Source organism: Saccopteryx leptura, chromosome 1 (genome assembly GCF_036850995.1).
Source record: "Saccopteryx leptura isolate mSacLep1 chromosome 1, mSacLep1_pri_phased_curated, whole genome shotgun sequence".
NCBI lineage: Eukaryota > Metazoa > Chordata > Mammalia > Chiroptera > Emballonuridae > Saccopteryx > Saccopteryx leptura.
This window is the reverse complement of record NC_089503.1, coordinates 72,012,852-72,031,755: the sequence shown is the minus strand read 5'-3', so window position 1 is coordinate 72,031,755 and position 18,904 is coordinate 72,012,852. Positions and strand designations below refer to the sequence as shown.

The following is an 18,904-nucleotide window of genomic DNA, read 5'->3' as shown; positions in this document are numbered from 1 at the left end:
ATTTGGAAATTACCTGCTGTCTTTATGACTATGAAATATTTAAACAAATAATAAAGAATAAAATTCTGTAACAATACAATTCCTAATAAATAAAATACTCAATGCAAGTACCAAAACTCTTCTTAAATTTCCAAGCATATCAATAAAAACTTATTTACTGTGCTTCACTACACACACACCTCACTAAACATGACTGTTTAGGCCTTGGCCAATTGGCTCAGTGGATAGAGTGTTGGCCCAGAGTGCAGACGTCCTGGGTTCAATCCCCAGACAGGGCACACATGAGAAACGACCATCTGCTTCTCTTCCCCTCCCTTTTCTCCTTCTCTTTCCCTTCCCCTCTCACAGCCAGTGGCTCAACTGGTTCGAGCATCTGTCCTGGGCGCTGAGGATGGCTCGGTTGATACCAGCATGTCAACCTCGGGTACTAAAAATAGCTTGGTTGTTTCCAATATCAGCCCTAGATAGGGGTTGGCAGGTGGCCCCAGGATAGGGCACATGCGGGAGTCTGTTTCATAACCTCCCCTCCTCTCTCACTTAAAAAAAATAAAAAAGAAAACATTCTTAGTATTGAATATAAATATTTAGAAATTATATATATGGGGTGGGGCAAAATTAGGTTTACAGTTGTTCATATGAAAAACACAATGATTAACCTGACCAGGCAGTGGTGTAGTAGATAGAGCATCAGATAGAGCATTGGCCTGGGACACTGATGACCCAGGATCAAAACCCCAAGGTCACCTGGCTTGAGTGTGGGCTTATCAGCTTGAGTGCAGGGTCACCAGCTTGAGCATGGGATCATAGACATAACCCCATGGTCACTGGCTTGAGCCCACGGTGGTTGGCTTGAGCAAGGGGTCACTGGCTCAGCTGGAGCCCCCCCCAGATCAAGGCACATATAAAAAAGCAATCAATCAATGAACAACTAAGGTGCCGTTGACTATGAGTTGATGCTTCTCATCTCTCTCCCTTCCTGTCTGTTTGTCCTTGTTTCTCTATCTCTCTCGCTTAAAAGGAAGAAAAGGAGGGAGGAAGGAAGGGAGGGAGGGAAGAAAAAGAAAACACAATAGTTAATAAATAATATTATGTCTGACCTGTGGTGGCGCAGTGGAGAAAGCACTGACCTGGAACGCTGAGATCATCTGTTCAAATCCCTGGGCTTGCCGGGTCAAGCATATACCTGCTCCTCCTCCCCCACCACTTTTCTTTCTCTCTCTGTCTTTCTTTCTCTCTCTCTCTCCCTCTCCTCTCTAAAATAAAAGTAAATAAATAAATAAATAATACAAGAATAAACTTTCACATACTCACAACTGTAAACCTACTTTTCCCTCACCTTTTCTAAAACCTCTTTGCTTATTTCTACTAAAAGCCTGATAAGTGTAAAATTATATTTTTTATATAAGAGCTATGTAACTCTCAAAGTTTATCAATAATATTTTAAACCACATAAAATGATGAACTTGACATTGTAGCATGTCTAGAATTTGGATATCTGAAATGTATTTAAACAAGCCATACTTTGGAAAGCATCTAAAGTCCATCACTGTGTTCCATACACTCAGAATATAAAAGATACAAATAGTCCCTACTCTCAAGGAACTTATACCCTAAATGGGGCAGTAACAGTCTCTTAGCTTTCCTGCAATTTTCATTATCTGGGTGATTTTTAAGATCCCTTCCTAAAGCTGTCTTTCTATAATTTTATAAAAACATAATAATTGATTTCTTTTTCTCCTTTTTGGAAGGAAGATGAGAAGCATCAGCTTGTTATGGCACTTTAGTTGTTCATTGATTGCTTTCTCATACTGTACCTTGACCAGGGGGCTCCAGCTAAGCCAGTGACATCCTGCTCAAACCAGCGACCTTGGGCTCATGTCTATGATCTCATGCTCTAGGTGGTGACCCTGCACTCAGGCTGGTGAGACTGTGCACAAGATGAATAGGCCAGTGCTCAAGCTGGCGACCTTGGGGTTTCAAACCTGGATCCTCAGTGTCCCAGGTCAATGCTCTATGCACTGGGCAACTGCCTTGTCAGACGTAACCTTTTCTTGAGCATCAACTATGCACCAGGTACCGTTCTGCATTTTGCATTCATTATCTAATGCTCAAAGAAACACCTGCACTGTAAGTACATTTTACCTGAATTCTCCTCTAAGGTAAAAATAACTGAGTCAAGACTACTCAGCCAACTTGACCAGGTGGTGGCGCAGTGGATAGTGTCAGACTGGGTTACAAAGGACCCAGGCTCAAAACCCTGAGGTCGCCAGCTTGAGCACGGGGTCATCTGGTTTGAGTACAGCTCAACAACTTGAGCCCATAGTCGCTGGCTTCAGCAAGGGGTAACAACAGGCTCTGCTGTAGCCCCCTGGTCAAGGCACATATGAGAAAGGAATCACTGAACTAAGGTGCCACAACAAAGAATTGATGCTTCTCATCTCTCTCCCTTCCTGTCTGTCTGTCCCTATCTGTCCCTCTCTCTGTCTCTGTCACAAAAAAAAAGAAACAAAAAACCCCACAAAAACACAAAACTACCGAGCTAGTAACAAGTATCACCAGGATTCAAAACAGGTCTATCAAGCCCCAAAGCTGATGCTCATTACAGTTAATTATCCTACTTGTTTATAACAAATTCTATAGTATGAAAGAACTCTTAACTGAGTTTAATCCACTACTTACTTCAAAATACATCTTTCAAGAAAGCAAGTCAAGAAATGTCAGGAAGTAAAAGGTTCCCATTTGGCTCACTAGCTGCACTTCACGTCAATAGAATAATAGTAACATCTTGAGCATTTTTTGTCCTTTCTAATCCTCTTGACAAGCTCAACCCATATTTAGAATGAAAACTCGAGTAAGTTTAAAAGGATCTTCCTGGCAACTAAAGCTCAATGAAATGAAAGGAGACCACAATATTCATATGTAGAGAAAGCCAAAGCAATGGCATTAAAACATGGCACCATGCCCAAAATGAAAAGAGCAGAATTATAAAAAAGAAATTCATACGATGATTTATGAAAAACTATAATTTTAACATTTCTTAGAAATACCTATTTGGTGCTATGTGTTTTTCCATGAGTATTTTTACTATCAATATCATGAAAGACAAAGAAAGGCTGAGCAACTGTGGCAAAGTGAAGACTAAAATAAAATGACAAATGCAATCCACAATCCTGACTGGATTCTAGATGAAGGGAGAGGGGGAATTGTTATAAAAGCCATTACTGGAAAAACTGGCAATACTTTAATGCAGATTGTATATTATTAGACAAGAATATTGTATTAAATTTGCTGAATATGAAAATTAGACTATTATAAAAGAAAATATCTTTGTTCTAGAAAATATATGCTGATGTATTTAAGAGTAAAGGGGCATGGGGCCCTGGCCGGTTGGCTCGGTGGTAGAGCGTCGGCCTGGCGTGTAGGAGTCCCGGGTTCGATTCCCGGCCAGGGCACACAGGAGAAGCGCCCATCTGCTTCTCCACCCCTCCCCCTCTCCTTCCTCTTTGTCTCTCTCTTCCCCTCCCACAGCCAAGGCTCTATTGGAGCAAAGTTGGCGCGAGCACTGAGGATGGCTCCTTGGCCTCTGCCTCAGGCGCTAGAATGGCTCTGGTTGCGGCAGAGCAACGCCCCAGATGGGCAGAGCATCGCCCCCTGGTGGGCGTGCTGGGTGGATCCCGGTCAGGCGCATGTGGGAGTCAGTCTGACTGTGTCCCCATTTCCAACTTCAGAAAAATACAAAAAATAATTAAAAAAAAGAGTAAAGGGGCACGATATCTACAAGTTATTCTCAAAAGTTTTAGGGGAAAAAATTTATATGCATACATACATACATATATAAATCTCCAAATAATGATAAATAACGTAGCAAAACTGATGAATATGGGAGAAAAATGTAAGAAATTCTTTATACTATTCATATAAGTTTTTCTAATTATAAAATTATTTCAAAATAATGTTTTAAATCCCTAATGCAAAAAAATTTTAGAATTTCATTTCAAACTAACACAACCTTACAGTAGGGACTTGGCCAAAAATATAAGGTAAAACCCTACCACAAAAAATGCTTCATTTACTCTGAAGGCCTGAAACATAAAATACTAACTAGTCTTTTCTCATAACAATATTCTAGGCCCTAGCTGGTTGCCTCAGTGGTAGAGCGCTGGCCTGGTGTGTGGAAGTCCAGGGTTTAATTCCTGGGCGGGGCAGACAAGAGTAGTGATCGTCTGCTTCTCCACCCCCACCACCCATATCTGTCTCTCTCTCTCTCTCTCTCTCTCTCTCTCTTTCCCTCCTGCAGCCATGGCTTGAATGGTTTGAGCCTCGTTGGCGCTGAGGATGTCTACATGGCCTGCTTCATGTGCTTAAATAGCTTGGTTGCTGAGCAATGGAGCAGTAGACCAGCCAGGCAGAGCATCGCCTGGTAGGGGGCTTGCTGGGTGGATCCCAGTCGGGGCTCATGCGGGAGTTTGTCTCTGCCTCCCTGCCACTCACTTAAAAAAAAAAGAATATTCTACAAAGCTCTACCACATTCATCATTCTACATTGTTCACATGAATATCTAGTATATAATCCTCTTCTTTAGATCATAGGCAATTTAATCAACTATCTCTTTTCCTTCTATTAAATACAACCACATATTAAAGTACTATAAACACAGTAAGAATATTTGTTAAATTCCACATAAATGTTTTTATTATATCTGACCTAATGTCCTACTCCCCCACCTGCTCTTCCAATCTTGGCCTCTTCTGTCTCCCATCTCCACATAATTCTCTACTGCAGATGTCACTGGAATTCTCCCTGACTGACATTGTGCCATTCTTTGTCTCATTGCCTCTCGAAACACTTTACAATTAGTTAACCTACAGAGAAAAGGAAGGTTTTAAGTTGAACTCTGTGTATATAAAAAATAAGTAGATGAGGCTTTAACAAGCTCTTCAAATTGTATATGAACTCTACAAATATTTAACTTTGCATACAAACACGCATAAATATGTATAATTTAAATTCTTTCAGTTACATATTTTTGGTAAGTAGCTGCTTCTACCTCTCCATTTCAGAACCAAAAATTTAAATGTAATTCAAAATATGTTGTACTTATGTTCCTTGTATATCATGAACCAAAACTTCTTAAAGGTAATATTATTTAACATATCATAATTCATGGTTATTATAGGTTTTATTACATATACATATTTAAGTGATTATAAGTAGACACCAGAACTCAGTTGACCTACTATATCTTACAGACAGTTTAATGATACTATTAAAAATAGATACCACTTTCAGAAGTCAGGTAAGATATCTGAAGATAAAAATATGAAAAGTACTGTAATATCTAACAATACTAATATCATAGAACTAGGACTATTTAAATGTAGGTGGAAAATTGATATCTAATTCTAACTACAGGTACCTTCTGTGTTAATGAGATGGACAAAAATAAAAAAGCAACCTATCGCCTGACCAGGCGGTGGCGCAGTGGATAGAGCACTGGACTAGGATGCAGAGGACCCAGGTTCGAGACCCCGAGGTCGCCAGCTTGAGCGCGGGCTCATCTGGTTTGAACAAAAGCCCACCAGCTTGAACCCAAGGTCGCTGGCTTCAGCAAGGGGTTACTCGGTCTGCTGAAGGCCCGTGGTTAAGGCACATATGAGAAAGCAATCAATGAACAACTAAGATGTTGCAACACGCAACAAAAAACGAATGATTGATGCTTCTCATCTCTCTCCGTTCCTGTCTGTCCCTGTCTATCCCTCTCTCTGACTCTCTGTCTCTGTAAAATATAAATAATAAAGTTAAAAAAAAAAAAAAGCAACCTATCACTCAGAAGACTTCACTGAGAAAGTTAAAGATCAAATCCGTTGAGAAAATTCCCAGTACAACCTGAATCTGATCATGAAATACGTCTTTAGACCAGATAAAGTCAAAACAAAGGTGAGTAAATAATTCTTGCCTCTGCTCTTGAAGAGAGTAAAATTCTTAACTTTGAGGAATATATGCTAAGTTTTTATAATAGTCCGTTTGGCTTCCTATTATACATCTCTAACTCTCTCACATTCTATTAAGAGTTACTAATGCTGAACTTTCGTACAAAGATGATGAGAATGGAGATGAGTATCTTTAACCTAAAATAAATCACTAAGATGTGATTTTTGCCCTAAGGTTTTTATCATTATATTCAGAATTTCACTGAGGAGTAGATTGACATAGCAAAGAAAAGTGAAGATGCAGTCCTATAAAAATGACCAAATCCGGGGTCATAATTGTCAAACATAAATATTTGTTAATATTTGTTGTAGACTGCAAGTGGCAAAAAGCCTTGTAAATCCGAGGCTTAGCAAAAGGCTAAGTTCTCTCCCCTCCACCTCCATACTGGCTATGATGCTGAGTATTTGCACCCACTTCACTTGCTTCCTTAAGTTGCTGGAAGCAATTTACATGCCCTTCCTCTCACTCTTTGTTCAGATGTTGGTTGATTTCACTTATGCATGATGGGGGGACTTCTGTTTATGCCTTGGGAGAGTTCTTGTTTTTGCCTCAGATGTGTAACTTTGTAACAAGGACTTCCTTGTTTTGAATATGGCTATATAATAAAGCAAACTGGAGTTATGGAGCACTCGGATATTGCCATCAGCATTGAAGAGGCCTCCCGATCCCATCCTTTTTTCTTAATGAGTCTGTTTTCTTAATTCCGTACCGTTCTCCCTCAAGACCTGGAATTATGAGCCACGCTGGTCTGCGGCAAATACTAATCATAGAACATTGTGAAAAGTGAACTATGTATTATAATCTATAATACCCAGTGGGACCACTAAAAACTAATATAAATATAAATATAAGTAACTAAAACCAACAGAAGAAATAAGAATTAAAAAAATACTCAATCCAAATGAAGGACCCCCTCAAAAGGAAAAAAAAAATTAAAAATATTTAATTAAAAAAAATTTTTAAGAAAAATTTTAAAATAACCATATCAATAACATTAAATATTTATGTGCTAAACACTTCATCTAAAAGGCAAACTATAAGAAGGGATTAAAAAAAAGGAGGCAGCACCTATTTATTTATTTATTATTATTATTTTTTTTTTTTTTGTATTTTTCTGAAGCTGGAAACGGGGAGGCAGTCAGACAGACTCCCGCATGCGCCCGACCAGGATCCACCCGGCACGCCCACCAGGGGGCGATGCTCTGCCCATCTGGGGCGTCGCTCTGTCTCGACCAGACCCACTCTAGCGCCTGGGGCAGAGGCCAAGGAGCCATCCCCAGCGCCCAGGCCATCTTTTGCTCCAATGGAGCCTTGGCTGCAGGAGGGGAAGAGAGAGACAGAGAGGAAGGAGAGGAGGAGGGGTGGAGAAGCAGATGGGCGCCTCTCCTGTGTGCCTGGCCGGGAATCAAACCCGGGACTTCCGCACACCAGGCCGACGCTCTACCACTGAGCCAACCGACCAGGGCAGCACCTATTTATTGTTTACAAGAGACACATAACCTGACCAGATGGTGGTGCAGTAGGTAGAGCATCAAAATGGGACCCAGGGACCCAGGTTCAAAGCCCCGAGGTCACTGGCTTGAGCGCAGGCTCATTCCGATTGAGTGCAGGATCACTGGCTTAAGTGTGGGGTCACTGACTTGAAGCCCAAGGTCGCTGGCTTGAGCAAGGGGTCACTTGCTCTGCTGTAGCCCCCTGGTCAAGGCACATATGAGATAGCAATCAATGAACAACTAAGGAGATAAGGAGCCACAATGAACAGTTGATGCTTCTCATTTCTCTCCCTTCCTGTCTGTTTATCCCTCTGCCTCTCTCCCTGTCTCTGTCACAAAAAAAAAAAAAAAAAAAAAAAAAAAGAGAGTGAGAGACACATAGATTTATGTCAAAAGTAAAAATATAGAAAAAATATAGCACATGAACACTAATCATAAGAAAGCTGGAAGAACTATATACATTTTAGACAAAGTAGACTTCAAGTCAGGAACATTACCAGAGATAAAGAGCATTTCATATTGATGAGAAGGCCAATTCATCAATTTTACCAACTTATAAAATAGAGGAAGAGAGAATAATTCCTATGCCTTATATTACTTGTACAGTAGTACCTTAAGATACGAACAGACCAACATACAAATTTTTTAAGATGTGAGCTGCGACTCGGTCCATATTTTTGTTCGAAATTCGAGCGAAATTCTGAGATATGAGTCCTGATTCGGGAAGCTGCTGCTAGTTGGCACATTGGCACAAGGGTCCAGTATCGGCAGTCTGATATATGGATTGACTGACATACGAGCTTGGTTACAGAACGAATTAAATTTGTATTTCAAGGTACCACTGTATTCAACATGATGCTCAAAGAAGATTGAGGTAATATAATAAAACAGTAAAAAAAAATAAAAGGCATAAAAATTGGACAGAAAGAAGTAAAATGTATTTTCCACAGATATTATCATCTATATAAACAACCCTAGGAAGCTGTTAGCAAGATAGTTTATATACAGGGGTGGGCAAAAGTAGACTTACAGCTGTTCATATGAAAGAATATGTAATTAATAAATAATAATACAAAAATAAACAGTTTCACACACTCACAATAAACAGTTTTGCCCACTCATGTGTTACATTTCCTTCATCCTTCAGGATACAGTCAGTATATAAAAATCAATTATTTGACAACACCAAAAACTGGCAATTTTATTCCTTGGTTTTTAGCCTAAGAAGCTAAAAAACTTCTGCGCACACAAAAACCTACATATGGATTTTTATAGCAGCTTTATTCATAATTGACAAAACTTAAAAGCAACCCAGACCTCCTTCAGTAGGTGAGTGGATAAACTGTGGTACATTCAGACAGGGAATATTATTCAGCACTAAAAGGAAATGAGTTATCAAGCCATGAAAAGACATGAAAGAACCTTAAATGCATATGACTAACTGAAAGAAACCAATCTTTCTGTATCTGACATTCTGGAAAAGGCAAAACTATGACATCAAAGGAAAAAAAAATTAGTGGTTGCTGGGAGTAAGGACAGGGTGGGAAAGTGAACAGGCAGAGCACAGAGGGCTTTGAAGGCAGTGAAAATATTCTTAGATATTATATTTATGTCATTATACATTTGTTAAACTCACAGAATGTACAACTGTGGACTTTGGGTAATTATGTATCAATGTAGGTTCATCCTTTGTAAAAAAAAAAAAAATGTACCACTGTGGTAAATGATGCTGATAATGAGAAAGGCGATGCATGTGTGGGGGCAGGGGTATACAGGAAACCTATGTACCCTCCTCTCAATTTTGTTGTAAACTTAAAACTGCCCTAACAAAAATTAAATTATTGCTTGGCCTGTGGTGGCGCAGTAGATAAGAGTGCAGACCTGAACTGTTAAGGTTGCCATTTCAAAACCCAGGGCTTGCCCAGTCAAGACACATATGAGAAGCAACAAGCAAGCAATGAACAAATAAAGTGAAGTAACCATACTTCTCGCTCCCCGCCCCTCTCTCCTATCTTTGTAAAATCAATACATAAAAATCCTTTTTGTGTGTGTGTGTGTGTGTGTGTGTGTGTGTGTGTGTGTATGACAGTGACAGAGAGAGAATCAGAGAGAAGGACAGAGAGAGAGATGAGAAACATCAATTCTTCATTGCGGCACCTTAGTTGTTCACGGATTGCTTTCTCCTATGTGCCTTGACCACGGGGCTACAGCAGACCGAGTGACCCCTTGCTCAAACTAGCGACCTTGGGTTCAAGTCAGCGACTTTTGGGCTCAAGCAAGCAACCAGGGGGTCATGTCTATGATCCCACACTCAAGCTGGCTACCCGTGCTTAAGCTAGCAACCTCAGAGTTTCAAATCTTGGTCCTCTGCATCCCAATCTGACGCTCTATCCACTGCACCATTACCTGGTCAGGCAATATAAATAAAATCTTAAATAATAAAAAAAAATTCTTAAATCAATTGTACATCTACGTATTAGCAACAAACAACTGCAAATATAAAGTATCTTCAGAGATTTGGGTGGGGGGGCCAAAAGGCCTGACAAGGAATAGGTAATCAAGCTGTAGTTTACCAACAAAATACTATACAGTACTAGTAGAAAGAAGGACAGTATCTCTATATCAGGGTTTCTGAAACTCATGTCACATTTTCCTTTTAAATAAAAATCTTTCCTGACCTGTGGTGGTGCGGTGGATAAAGCGCCGTCCTGGAATGCTGAGGTCGCCAGTTCTAAACCCTGGGCTTGCCAGGTCAAGGCACATATGACAAACAGTCAATGAACAACTAAAGTGAAGCAGCTGTGAGTTGATACTTCTCGTGACCTCCCTGATCCCCTCTCTGTAAAATCAATATATAAAATCTAAAATAAATAAATAGCTCATATTCTGTTCCCACTCCAGCCCATCTGAAGATGAAAATGTCTGTTTCTCACTTTACTTAGTTAATAGTAAAGGAGAGGGGTAAAAAAAAAGCAGGGAAAACATTTAATACTTTTTGAATACATTAAAATTTCATAACCCATTATGAAATAATATCAAATAAAAATGGCAGAAAACAGCCGTTACATATGAACCATATATATCCCTTAAACAATGGAAAGAAATTTTGTTTCTGAGACTGAGAGACAGGAAGGGAGAGAGATGAGAAGCATCAATTCTTTATGTGGTACTTTAGTTATTCACTGATTGCTTTCTCATATGTGCCTTGAACGGGGTGGTGGAGGTGGTGTGACGGGACACGACAGCAGAGCGAGTGACCCCTTGCTCAAGCCAGCGACCTTTGGACTTAAGCCAGCAACCCCATGCTCAAGCCACCGACTCAGGGTGTCAAACCTGGGTCTTCTTCCACATCCTAGTCCAATGCTCTATCCACTACACCAGGGGTCCCCAAACTGCGGCCCCCTGAGGCCATTTATCTGGCCCCCACCGCACTTCCGGAAGGGGCACCTCTTTCATTGGTGGTCAGTGAGAGTACTGTATGTGGTGGTGCCGCAAAGCGCTGCGTCACTCACCACTCACGTACAGTACTACTTCCGGTGACACGGGACGCACGTGTCACGGCTCCGGAAGCCCGTAGTATCAGTTGTTATGGCTAGCAGTGACAAATATGGAACCAGACATTGACCATCTCATTAGCCAAAAGCAAGCCCATAATTCCCATTGACATACTGGTCAGTTTGTTGATTTAAATTTACTTGTTCTTTATTTTAAATATTGTATTTGTTCCCGGTTTTTTTACTTTAAAATATGTGCAGTGTGCATAGGGATTTGTTCATAGTTTTTTTTATAGTCCGGCTCTCCAGCGGTCTGAGGGACAGTATACTGGCCCCCTGTATAAAAAGTTTGGGGACCCCTGCACTATACCACCATTACCTGGTCAGGTAGAAAGGAATTTTTTTATTTTTTTTATTTTTCTGAAGTTGGAAACGAGGAGCAGTCAGACTCCCACATGTGCCCGACCAGGATCCACCCGACATGCCTACCGGGGGGCGATGCTCTGCCCATCTGGGGCATTGCTCTGTCTCAACCAGAGCCATTCTACAGCTCCCAGGTCAACTTTGCTCTAATGGAGCCTTGGCTGCGAGAGAGGAAGAGAGAGACAGAGGGGAAGGAGAGGGGGAGGGGTGGAGAAGCAGATGGGCGCTTCTCCTGTGTGCCCTAGCCGGGAATCGAACCTGGGACTCCTGCACGCCAGGCTGACACTCTACCACTGAGCCAACTGGCCAGGGCTTTGGAAAGGAATTTGATTGTAGTTTTCTCCTTATACTTACTTTGAGAAAGGAAAACACCTAAGAACTTACAATACTAAACTAAAAATGAGTATCTAGACTCTAGGCTTAATTTCTGCTCTAATTTAGGAATACTCAAACCTTTCCAGATCTTATGAGTCTCAACAGTAAAATAAGGATTAGACTAAATGATTTTTAGGGCCTTCCATTCTAATATTTCATGGCTTACTCTGTATATACCTACTTGGCAAGAACATAGTCTATTAGTTTTTTATGTATGTAGTACCAAGAACACTGTACCTTTATTATAACTTCCTAAAAACTGCCACGACAATCAACCTATCCACATTCAGTACCCTTTAAACTCCAGGCCTCCTATACCATTTGTTTTAAAGGCCATATTACTCCGGGAATTCAGTTCCACTTCTAGGAGTTTCTTCTACAGAAATACAGTGCTAGAAAATATGTACAAAGATATGTGTAAGAATATTTATTGTAGCATTTCTAATAAAACGATAAAAAATATACAAACAACCCAAATTTCCATTAAGAGATATTTGTTAAATAAATTATGGTATTATCAAACAATAAATAAATTATGATATTACCAAACAATTGAAAGAGGTAGATACACATACTGCCTAAAAGTTAACAAACGTTCTTCTCTGAACAAAATATTAAATTTCTCTGAAATCTAACCTTTTGAAAACCACAGGCTGATAATACCCACTTCGAAATGTTATTGTTAAAGATTAAAAATACAGGCCCCGGCTGGTTGGCTCAGTGGTAGAACATCAGCCTGGCATGCAGGAGTTCCGGGTTTGATTCCCAGCCAGGGCACACAGGAGAGGTGCCCATCTGCTTCTCCACCCCTCCCCCTCTCCTTCCTCTCTGTCTCTCTCTTCCCCTCCTGCAGCCAAGGCTCCATTGGAGCAAAGTTGGCCCGGGCCCTGAGGATGGCTCCATGGCCTCTGCCTCAGGCGCTAGAATGGCTCTGGTTGTGACAGAGCAAAGCCCCAGATGGGCAGAGCATTGCCCCCTGGTGGGCATGTGGGGGGGGAAGGGGGGACAGAGCAACGCCCAGATGGGCAGAGCATCGCCCCTAGTGGGCATGCCGGGTGGATCCAGGTCAGGCGCATGCGGGAATCTGTCTGACTGCCTCCCTGTTTCCAACTTTGGAAAAATACAAAAACAAAAACAAAACAAAAGATTAAAAATACAAGTGAAAGCCTAGCACAGTGCATTGAATATTCTTTAATCATTATAAAATCTTCCTAACTGACTTCTCTGGCTCTAATCTCCACAAGACTCTCCAAGCCATTCCAGAAATGATTTTCCTAAAACAACATTTTTAATATTATTCTCTTGCTCAAACACTTGCCTACCAGAAGAAAAAAGAATTAAACCCCACACAGCATGACCAACAGCTCTACTTTTCCTTTTAGGCCTTAAAACCTTTCCCCATCCCCTTATCTCCCAAATGAGAGACTAACATGCCACCTTTAAGTCTCCTCCTCACTGTCCCTTGAAGATGCAATGCATATTTTTATGATTTTAATCATCTGCAAATGCAATTTCCATCCTCCCACTTTCATCCCACCCAATGAAGTATGAATATTCACACTTCAAATTCATGTTCCAGTCTAATATTTCACAGAGCCATTTTCAGTTATCTCAGCTGTAATGTTTCCTTTTACAATTTATTTATTTTTTACATTTTATTTATTCATTTTTTTAGAGAGAGGAGACACAGAGAAAGGAAAGAGATAGAAAGAACAGAAGGAGGAGCAGGAAGCATCAACTCCCACATGTGCCTTCACCAGGCAAGCCTGGGGTTTTGAACTGGCAACCTCAGTGTTCCAGGTCGATGCTTTTACCCACTGCGCCAAGACAGGTCAGGCTAATGTTTCCTTTTAACACTGTCTTGAAGTGATTTTAACATTCACACACACATATAAGATCCCACTGAGAAAAGTCGTCAATCTGAAAATTATATACTGATTGAAATAGATGCTCAATATTTACTTGAGGAATGAGATCTACAACAAAGTTTTAACAACACAAGCAGGTATTTTTTTCTTCTGTAATTTTATTGTAAAGTAGCACACCTTAATTCCACGGGTTATGTAGAAATACCAAGGCAGGATAAGAAAAATTTTTAAGAGAAGATTTATTAATAAGCCGGCTGCATATGACTTACACGGGGTATAGCTAACCCAAATCGTGTAGCCTCGAATATAGCTCTGAGGCTAGTTATATACACTTGGATCACATACAGGTTGGGGGAACAAGTAGGGGGCTTACATGATGTCAGAGGATAAGCCACATGGGGGAGAGAAAAAGCAGCCAAGATGGCGAAGTGCTGAAATTGAAGCCAGTTTGTGCAGAGAGGAGATGGGGAACAGAGGTGAATGGGGCTGGTGAGCTAGAAACCTTTGATTCTAGGAAACTCGGATAAGTCAGTGGCCTTGGGAGCCCTGAATGGAAAGGGAAGTACTTTCCCACTGTGTGTATTTCTTGCCCGCTGGGTGCAAGCTAGGATTAAAGCTAATGGCCCACCAGTTCTGGACTCCGTTGTTTAATTACCGTCTGTTCAAATCAAATGCAAACCTGCACCGGCTGTGTTGGTGGCCGTGGCTACTGGTTTTACAATTGTCTATATATTTTCTATTTATAGACTGTCTAGTATTTTTAGGTACAGCCACAGAAGAAAAAAGTGATTTGTGATTGAATATTTTTTATTTTTTTTAATTTACTTATTAATTTTTTTAGAGGTCGGGGGAGACAGACAAGCCAGAAACATCCATTTGTTCCTACATGTGCCCTGACCAGGGATCGAACCCATAACCTTTGCGTATTGGGATGACTGTTGGTCAAATGAGTTTATAAATATATATATGTTTGTTTGCTTATAGTTTGCATTGGGTGTGGGGGACAGGCTATAAGCATTCAGAGTCATTATAGTCTAAGGCTTAGTTTTAAGACTAAGCTTTTCCCCACGCCCTTGACTGTTGCATGATAGGGGGTGGTGCAGTCTCATGAGGAATCCCATTATGCCTCAGATAAGTGACTTTGTATCAGAGACTTTCTTGTCTGTATACTGGATTAAAGGTTTTGATTTCTACACTATAAAATGGGGCAGAGGAGCCCATGCAGGAAGAAAGCAGAGAAAGGCCACGTGGAGGAGAGGAGAAGCAGCCAAAATGGCAGAGTGCTGAAGGAGAAGCCAGTTTGTGCAGAGTTTGTGCAGAGAGAAGGAGATGGGGAGCAGGGGTGAAGAAGGCTGGTGAGGCAGGAACCTTTGATTCTAGGAAACTCGGATAAGTCAGTGGCTTTGGGTGCCCTGAATGGAAAGGGAAGTGTTTTCTCACTGTGTGTATTTCTCACCTGCCGGGTGCAAACTAGGATTAAAGCTAATGGCCCACCAGTTCTTGGCTCCATTGTTTCATTACCATCTGTCTGAATCTAATGCAAACCTGCATGGGCCAGGTGACTATAATAATGGCCATGGCCACTGGCTTTACAGATGACACTCCTACCAACTAAGCTATCAGGCCAAGGCAAGACTATTTTCTTAACTCTTCCACAGATTGTTTAGAACTAATACCATGCAATATATAAAAGAGGCAGTAATTTAATACAAATATTGATCGACTTACGACCTATGCAACTTACAACCATTTGACTTTAAGACCACAATTGCTAGCCATGACTGCTCTGTGTCTGGCAGTGCAAGCGTTGCCCAGCTGGGCATATGACAGTGTGGACCAGCTTCCCGCAGCACTACCATCTTCGCGTGCACCGTTTCAACTGTTATCCCAGACTCAGTACAGCAAATTTTGTTTTGTGTCTTGGATATTTTTCATCAAACCCCTCCCAAGATGTCTACCAAGAGGAAACTGTCTTTGCAAATATTAAGCCAGTTGTACTGGTAGTGTAGTGTTTTACTTAAACCTGACGAATGTAAAAATAAGAAACAAAATGGTGTAGAGATGATACAAATGGCATAAAATGAACAAAGAAAATTATGATATATAACAATAATGAAAGAAAATTATGATAAAATATGACAAAGATTTTTATAACATCACTTCACAGTACTGTAATATAGCCTACTCAAGTTACAACCAAATTGTGTTACGACCAGTCTGTCAGAACCAATTGTGGTCTTAAGTCGAGCACTAGCCATACATGCAGTGGATGCCCTAACAGTCGTTCTCAAACTTGAGCATGCACCACAAACACCTAGGGAACTTCTTAAAATACGGACAACTAGATTCCATCTATCAATAGTTTCTGATTCAGTATATCTGGAGTTTGACCAAAAATGTACATTTTCAATAAGTTCCCAGGCACTGCTAATGCTGATGCTGTTGATTAGAGTCAGGCTTTAAGAACAACTGCCTTAGAGATTAAGGATAATTATCTCACAGAACACTCACTGAGAAGGACTCTAGGGATTTGTCCTGTATCTGAAATCTAGAGATTAGTATCTGTCATCAGTTCTAAACAGTTTTTAGCTTCATATATTATTACTCTCTCCAGTTTCTTCCTGTACAATTTCAACTACATAAAATAATAGCAGCTAACAGTCCATCATCTTAACAGAACAGCTCCAGCTAACAGTAATTCACACAATCCTCAGATTAAATCTAAATCTGATCATATCATTCCCCTGCCTAAAGCTGTTCACTGGCTCTTCTATACTAAAGGAGAGAGATACATGAATGGGCTCAGAGTACTTGCAAAAACTTTACTGTTTCACCCTGGCAGGATAGCTCAATTGGTTAGAACATCTTCCCGAAAAACAGGTTGCGGGTTCAATCCCTGGTCAGGCACATACAGGTACAGAACAATGCTTCTGTCTGTTTCTCTCTCTCTCCCTTCCTTTCTAAAATCAATCATAAAAAATTTTAATGTTTCTATTATATTACACACACTTTTTATAATACTATCAAATAAGTTTGTAATATAAGCATGTTTAAAACTGCTGACCTATTAAATTCAAATGAGTCAGTTGATACTTAAAGCTTCTCATGATCTGTGCCTGCCTATTCCTATCTTTATACATCCTGCCTGTGCCATTCTGAGTACACCACAAGCTTTCATCATTATGCCCATATTTCCTCCATCTAGAAAACAACGCTCAATAGGCCTCTTGTCAGCTTGATCAACTTCTACTTATGTTCCCAAGAGATCCAATATCACCTCCTCTAGGAAGCCTTTCCTAATCTATTTAAGAGTTAATTGCTCTTTTCCCTATTCTCTCTCAGCACTGTGTACAAACATCCACTACAACTTTACACCCTACTAATTACTGGTATACAGAACTATCTTCCTTTATAAGAATGTGAGCTATATCAGGCAAGAATTTAAATTATCTTTAAATCCACACAGCAGACACCCAAATGTTTATTAAATACATAAATGTTTCCTAAATACACTTTTTTCCTTGGACTCTACAGACAATCTCTAGAATGTATATTTATATTCTAAGAATTTCCATGTCTATTTTCTCTAGATTTTCAAGGGAACCAGAGATTCAACAGGAGTAAATGGTATCTAGTTTTATTCTCACATTTCTTCACAAAATAACTCAAAAGCATCCAAGCAAGGACTCTGTCCCAGTAAGGTCTAAAATCTGCAACGCCAATACAACCAAGAGAAGAACACTGAAGGAGTAATCAAATCTAAGCATTCAAATGTCTTCACAGAAAAAAATGACTCCCATTTCATTTCCTTTATGAGTCTACACAGTACCTGTTTATTTAAAACACAGATGTGCATATTACAAATTATGACAAGATTCCTCCTAGTATTTACGAAATACCCACTAATTCAGAGAAATCCCTTTACAATGGTATATACCCTACAAAGAGAACAGTGTGTGGTTCTCTCCAGGAGAATATAGGAGAGTGACAAGCTAAGGTCTTCTGCTTACTATTTTTCAAATGTTTCATAGTCTCCTAATTAAAAATATATGTATTATATATTACCTTAGCAACCAGAAAAGGTATAATAAAAATTTTAAAAAGCCATATTCTATGTTATTCCAATAAAGAAAACAATTTAATTATGAAACTATTGCAGTATATTATTCTTACCAGATTTAAGACCTGAAATTTTGAAGATGGCACTTGGTTTCCCATTGGTAACAAATCCTAGGAGTTGCCATACCGGCATTCCATTTGAATCAGGATAGGAAAAGTAGACAGATCCTCCCATTCCCTCAGGAAATGGGACTGTCCCCAGCATAAAAACCACAACATGGTTGATATTTTCATAATCAGGCAAGTCAAAAACAAATTTATCTTCTGCCACTTGTTGTGCAGCTGTTTGCACCTAAAAAATAAGAAACTCGTCTTAGTTCAATAGTTTGATGAGTTTTTATAGCCCTTATAGTATGGCTATAAGCTGTTACCAAGTATAGTCAACTATAGTCATTATACCAAGTATAATGTTGAATTAATCTGAGATTCTAATTATAGAATTACCAAATATATCAGATAGAATGCTAATATTAATAGTAAATCCCACCCTGGTTGAGTAGCTTAGCTGGTCAGAGCATCATCCCAATATGCCAAGGTTGCTGGTTTGATCCACAGTCAGGGCACACCCAAGAATCAATCAATGAATGCATAAATAAGTGGGACACCAAATCAATATCTACCTCCCTTCCCTTTCTAAAACCAATTTATAAAAAAAAAATTTCTTTTAAATAGCGAATCCTATCAAAAATAGGATGTAGGCCCTGGCCGGTTGGCTCAGCGGTAGAGCGTCGGCCTGGCGTGTGGGGGACCGGGGTTCGATTCCCGGCCAGGGCACACAGGAGAGGCGCCCATTTGTTTCTCCACCCCCCCCCTCCTTCCTCTCTGTCTCTCTCTTCCCCTCCCGCAGCCAGGGCTCCATTGGAGCGAGGATGGCCCGGGCGCTGGGGATGGCTCCTTGGCCTCTGCCCCAAGTGCTAGAGTGGTTCTGGTCTCGGCAGAGCGACGCCCCGGAGGGGCAGAGCATCACCCCCTGGTGGGCAGAGCATCGCCCCTGGTGGGCGTGCCGGGTGGATCCCGGTCGGGCGCATGCGGGAGTCTGTCTGACTGTCTCTCCCCGTTTCCAGCTTCAGAAAAATACAAAAAAAAAAAAAAAAAGACTAAAAAAAAAAAAAGGATGTAACACCTGACCAGGTGGTGGTGC

General features: G+C 40.5%; 1 protein-coding gene across 2 annotated transcripts in view; it reads right to left on the bottom strand.

Annotated features, from left to right (window-relative positions):
* Positions 1 to 18,904, bottom strand: part of HIKESHI (heat shock protein nuclear import factor hikeshi) — a 34,677-nt gene that overhangs the window by 8,072 nt on the left and 7,701 nt on the right. For both annotated transcript variants that reach the window (XM_066360713.1, XM_066360712.1), the window contains one exon: positions 17,818 to 18,055. In XM_066360713.1, coding sequence (XP_066216810.1) covers positions 17,818 to 17,968 — 151 coding nt within the window. In that variant the 5' untranslated portion in view covers positions 17,969 to 18,055. The remainder of the gene's footprint in view (positions 1 to 17,817; positions 18,056 to 18,904) is intronic.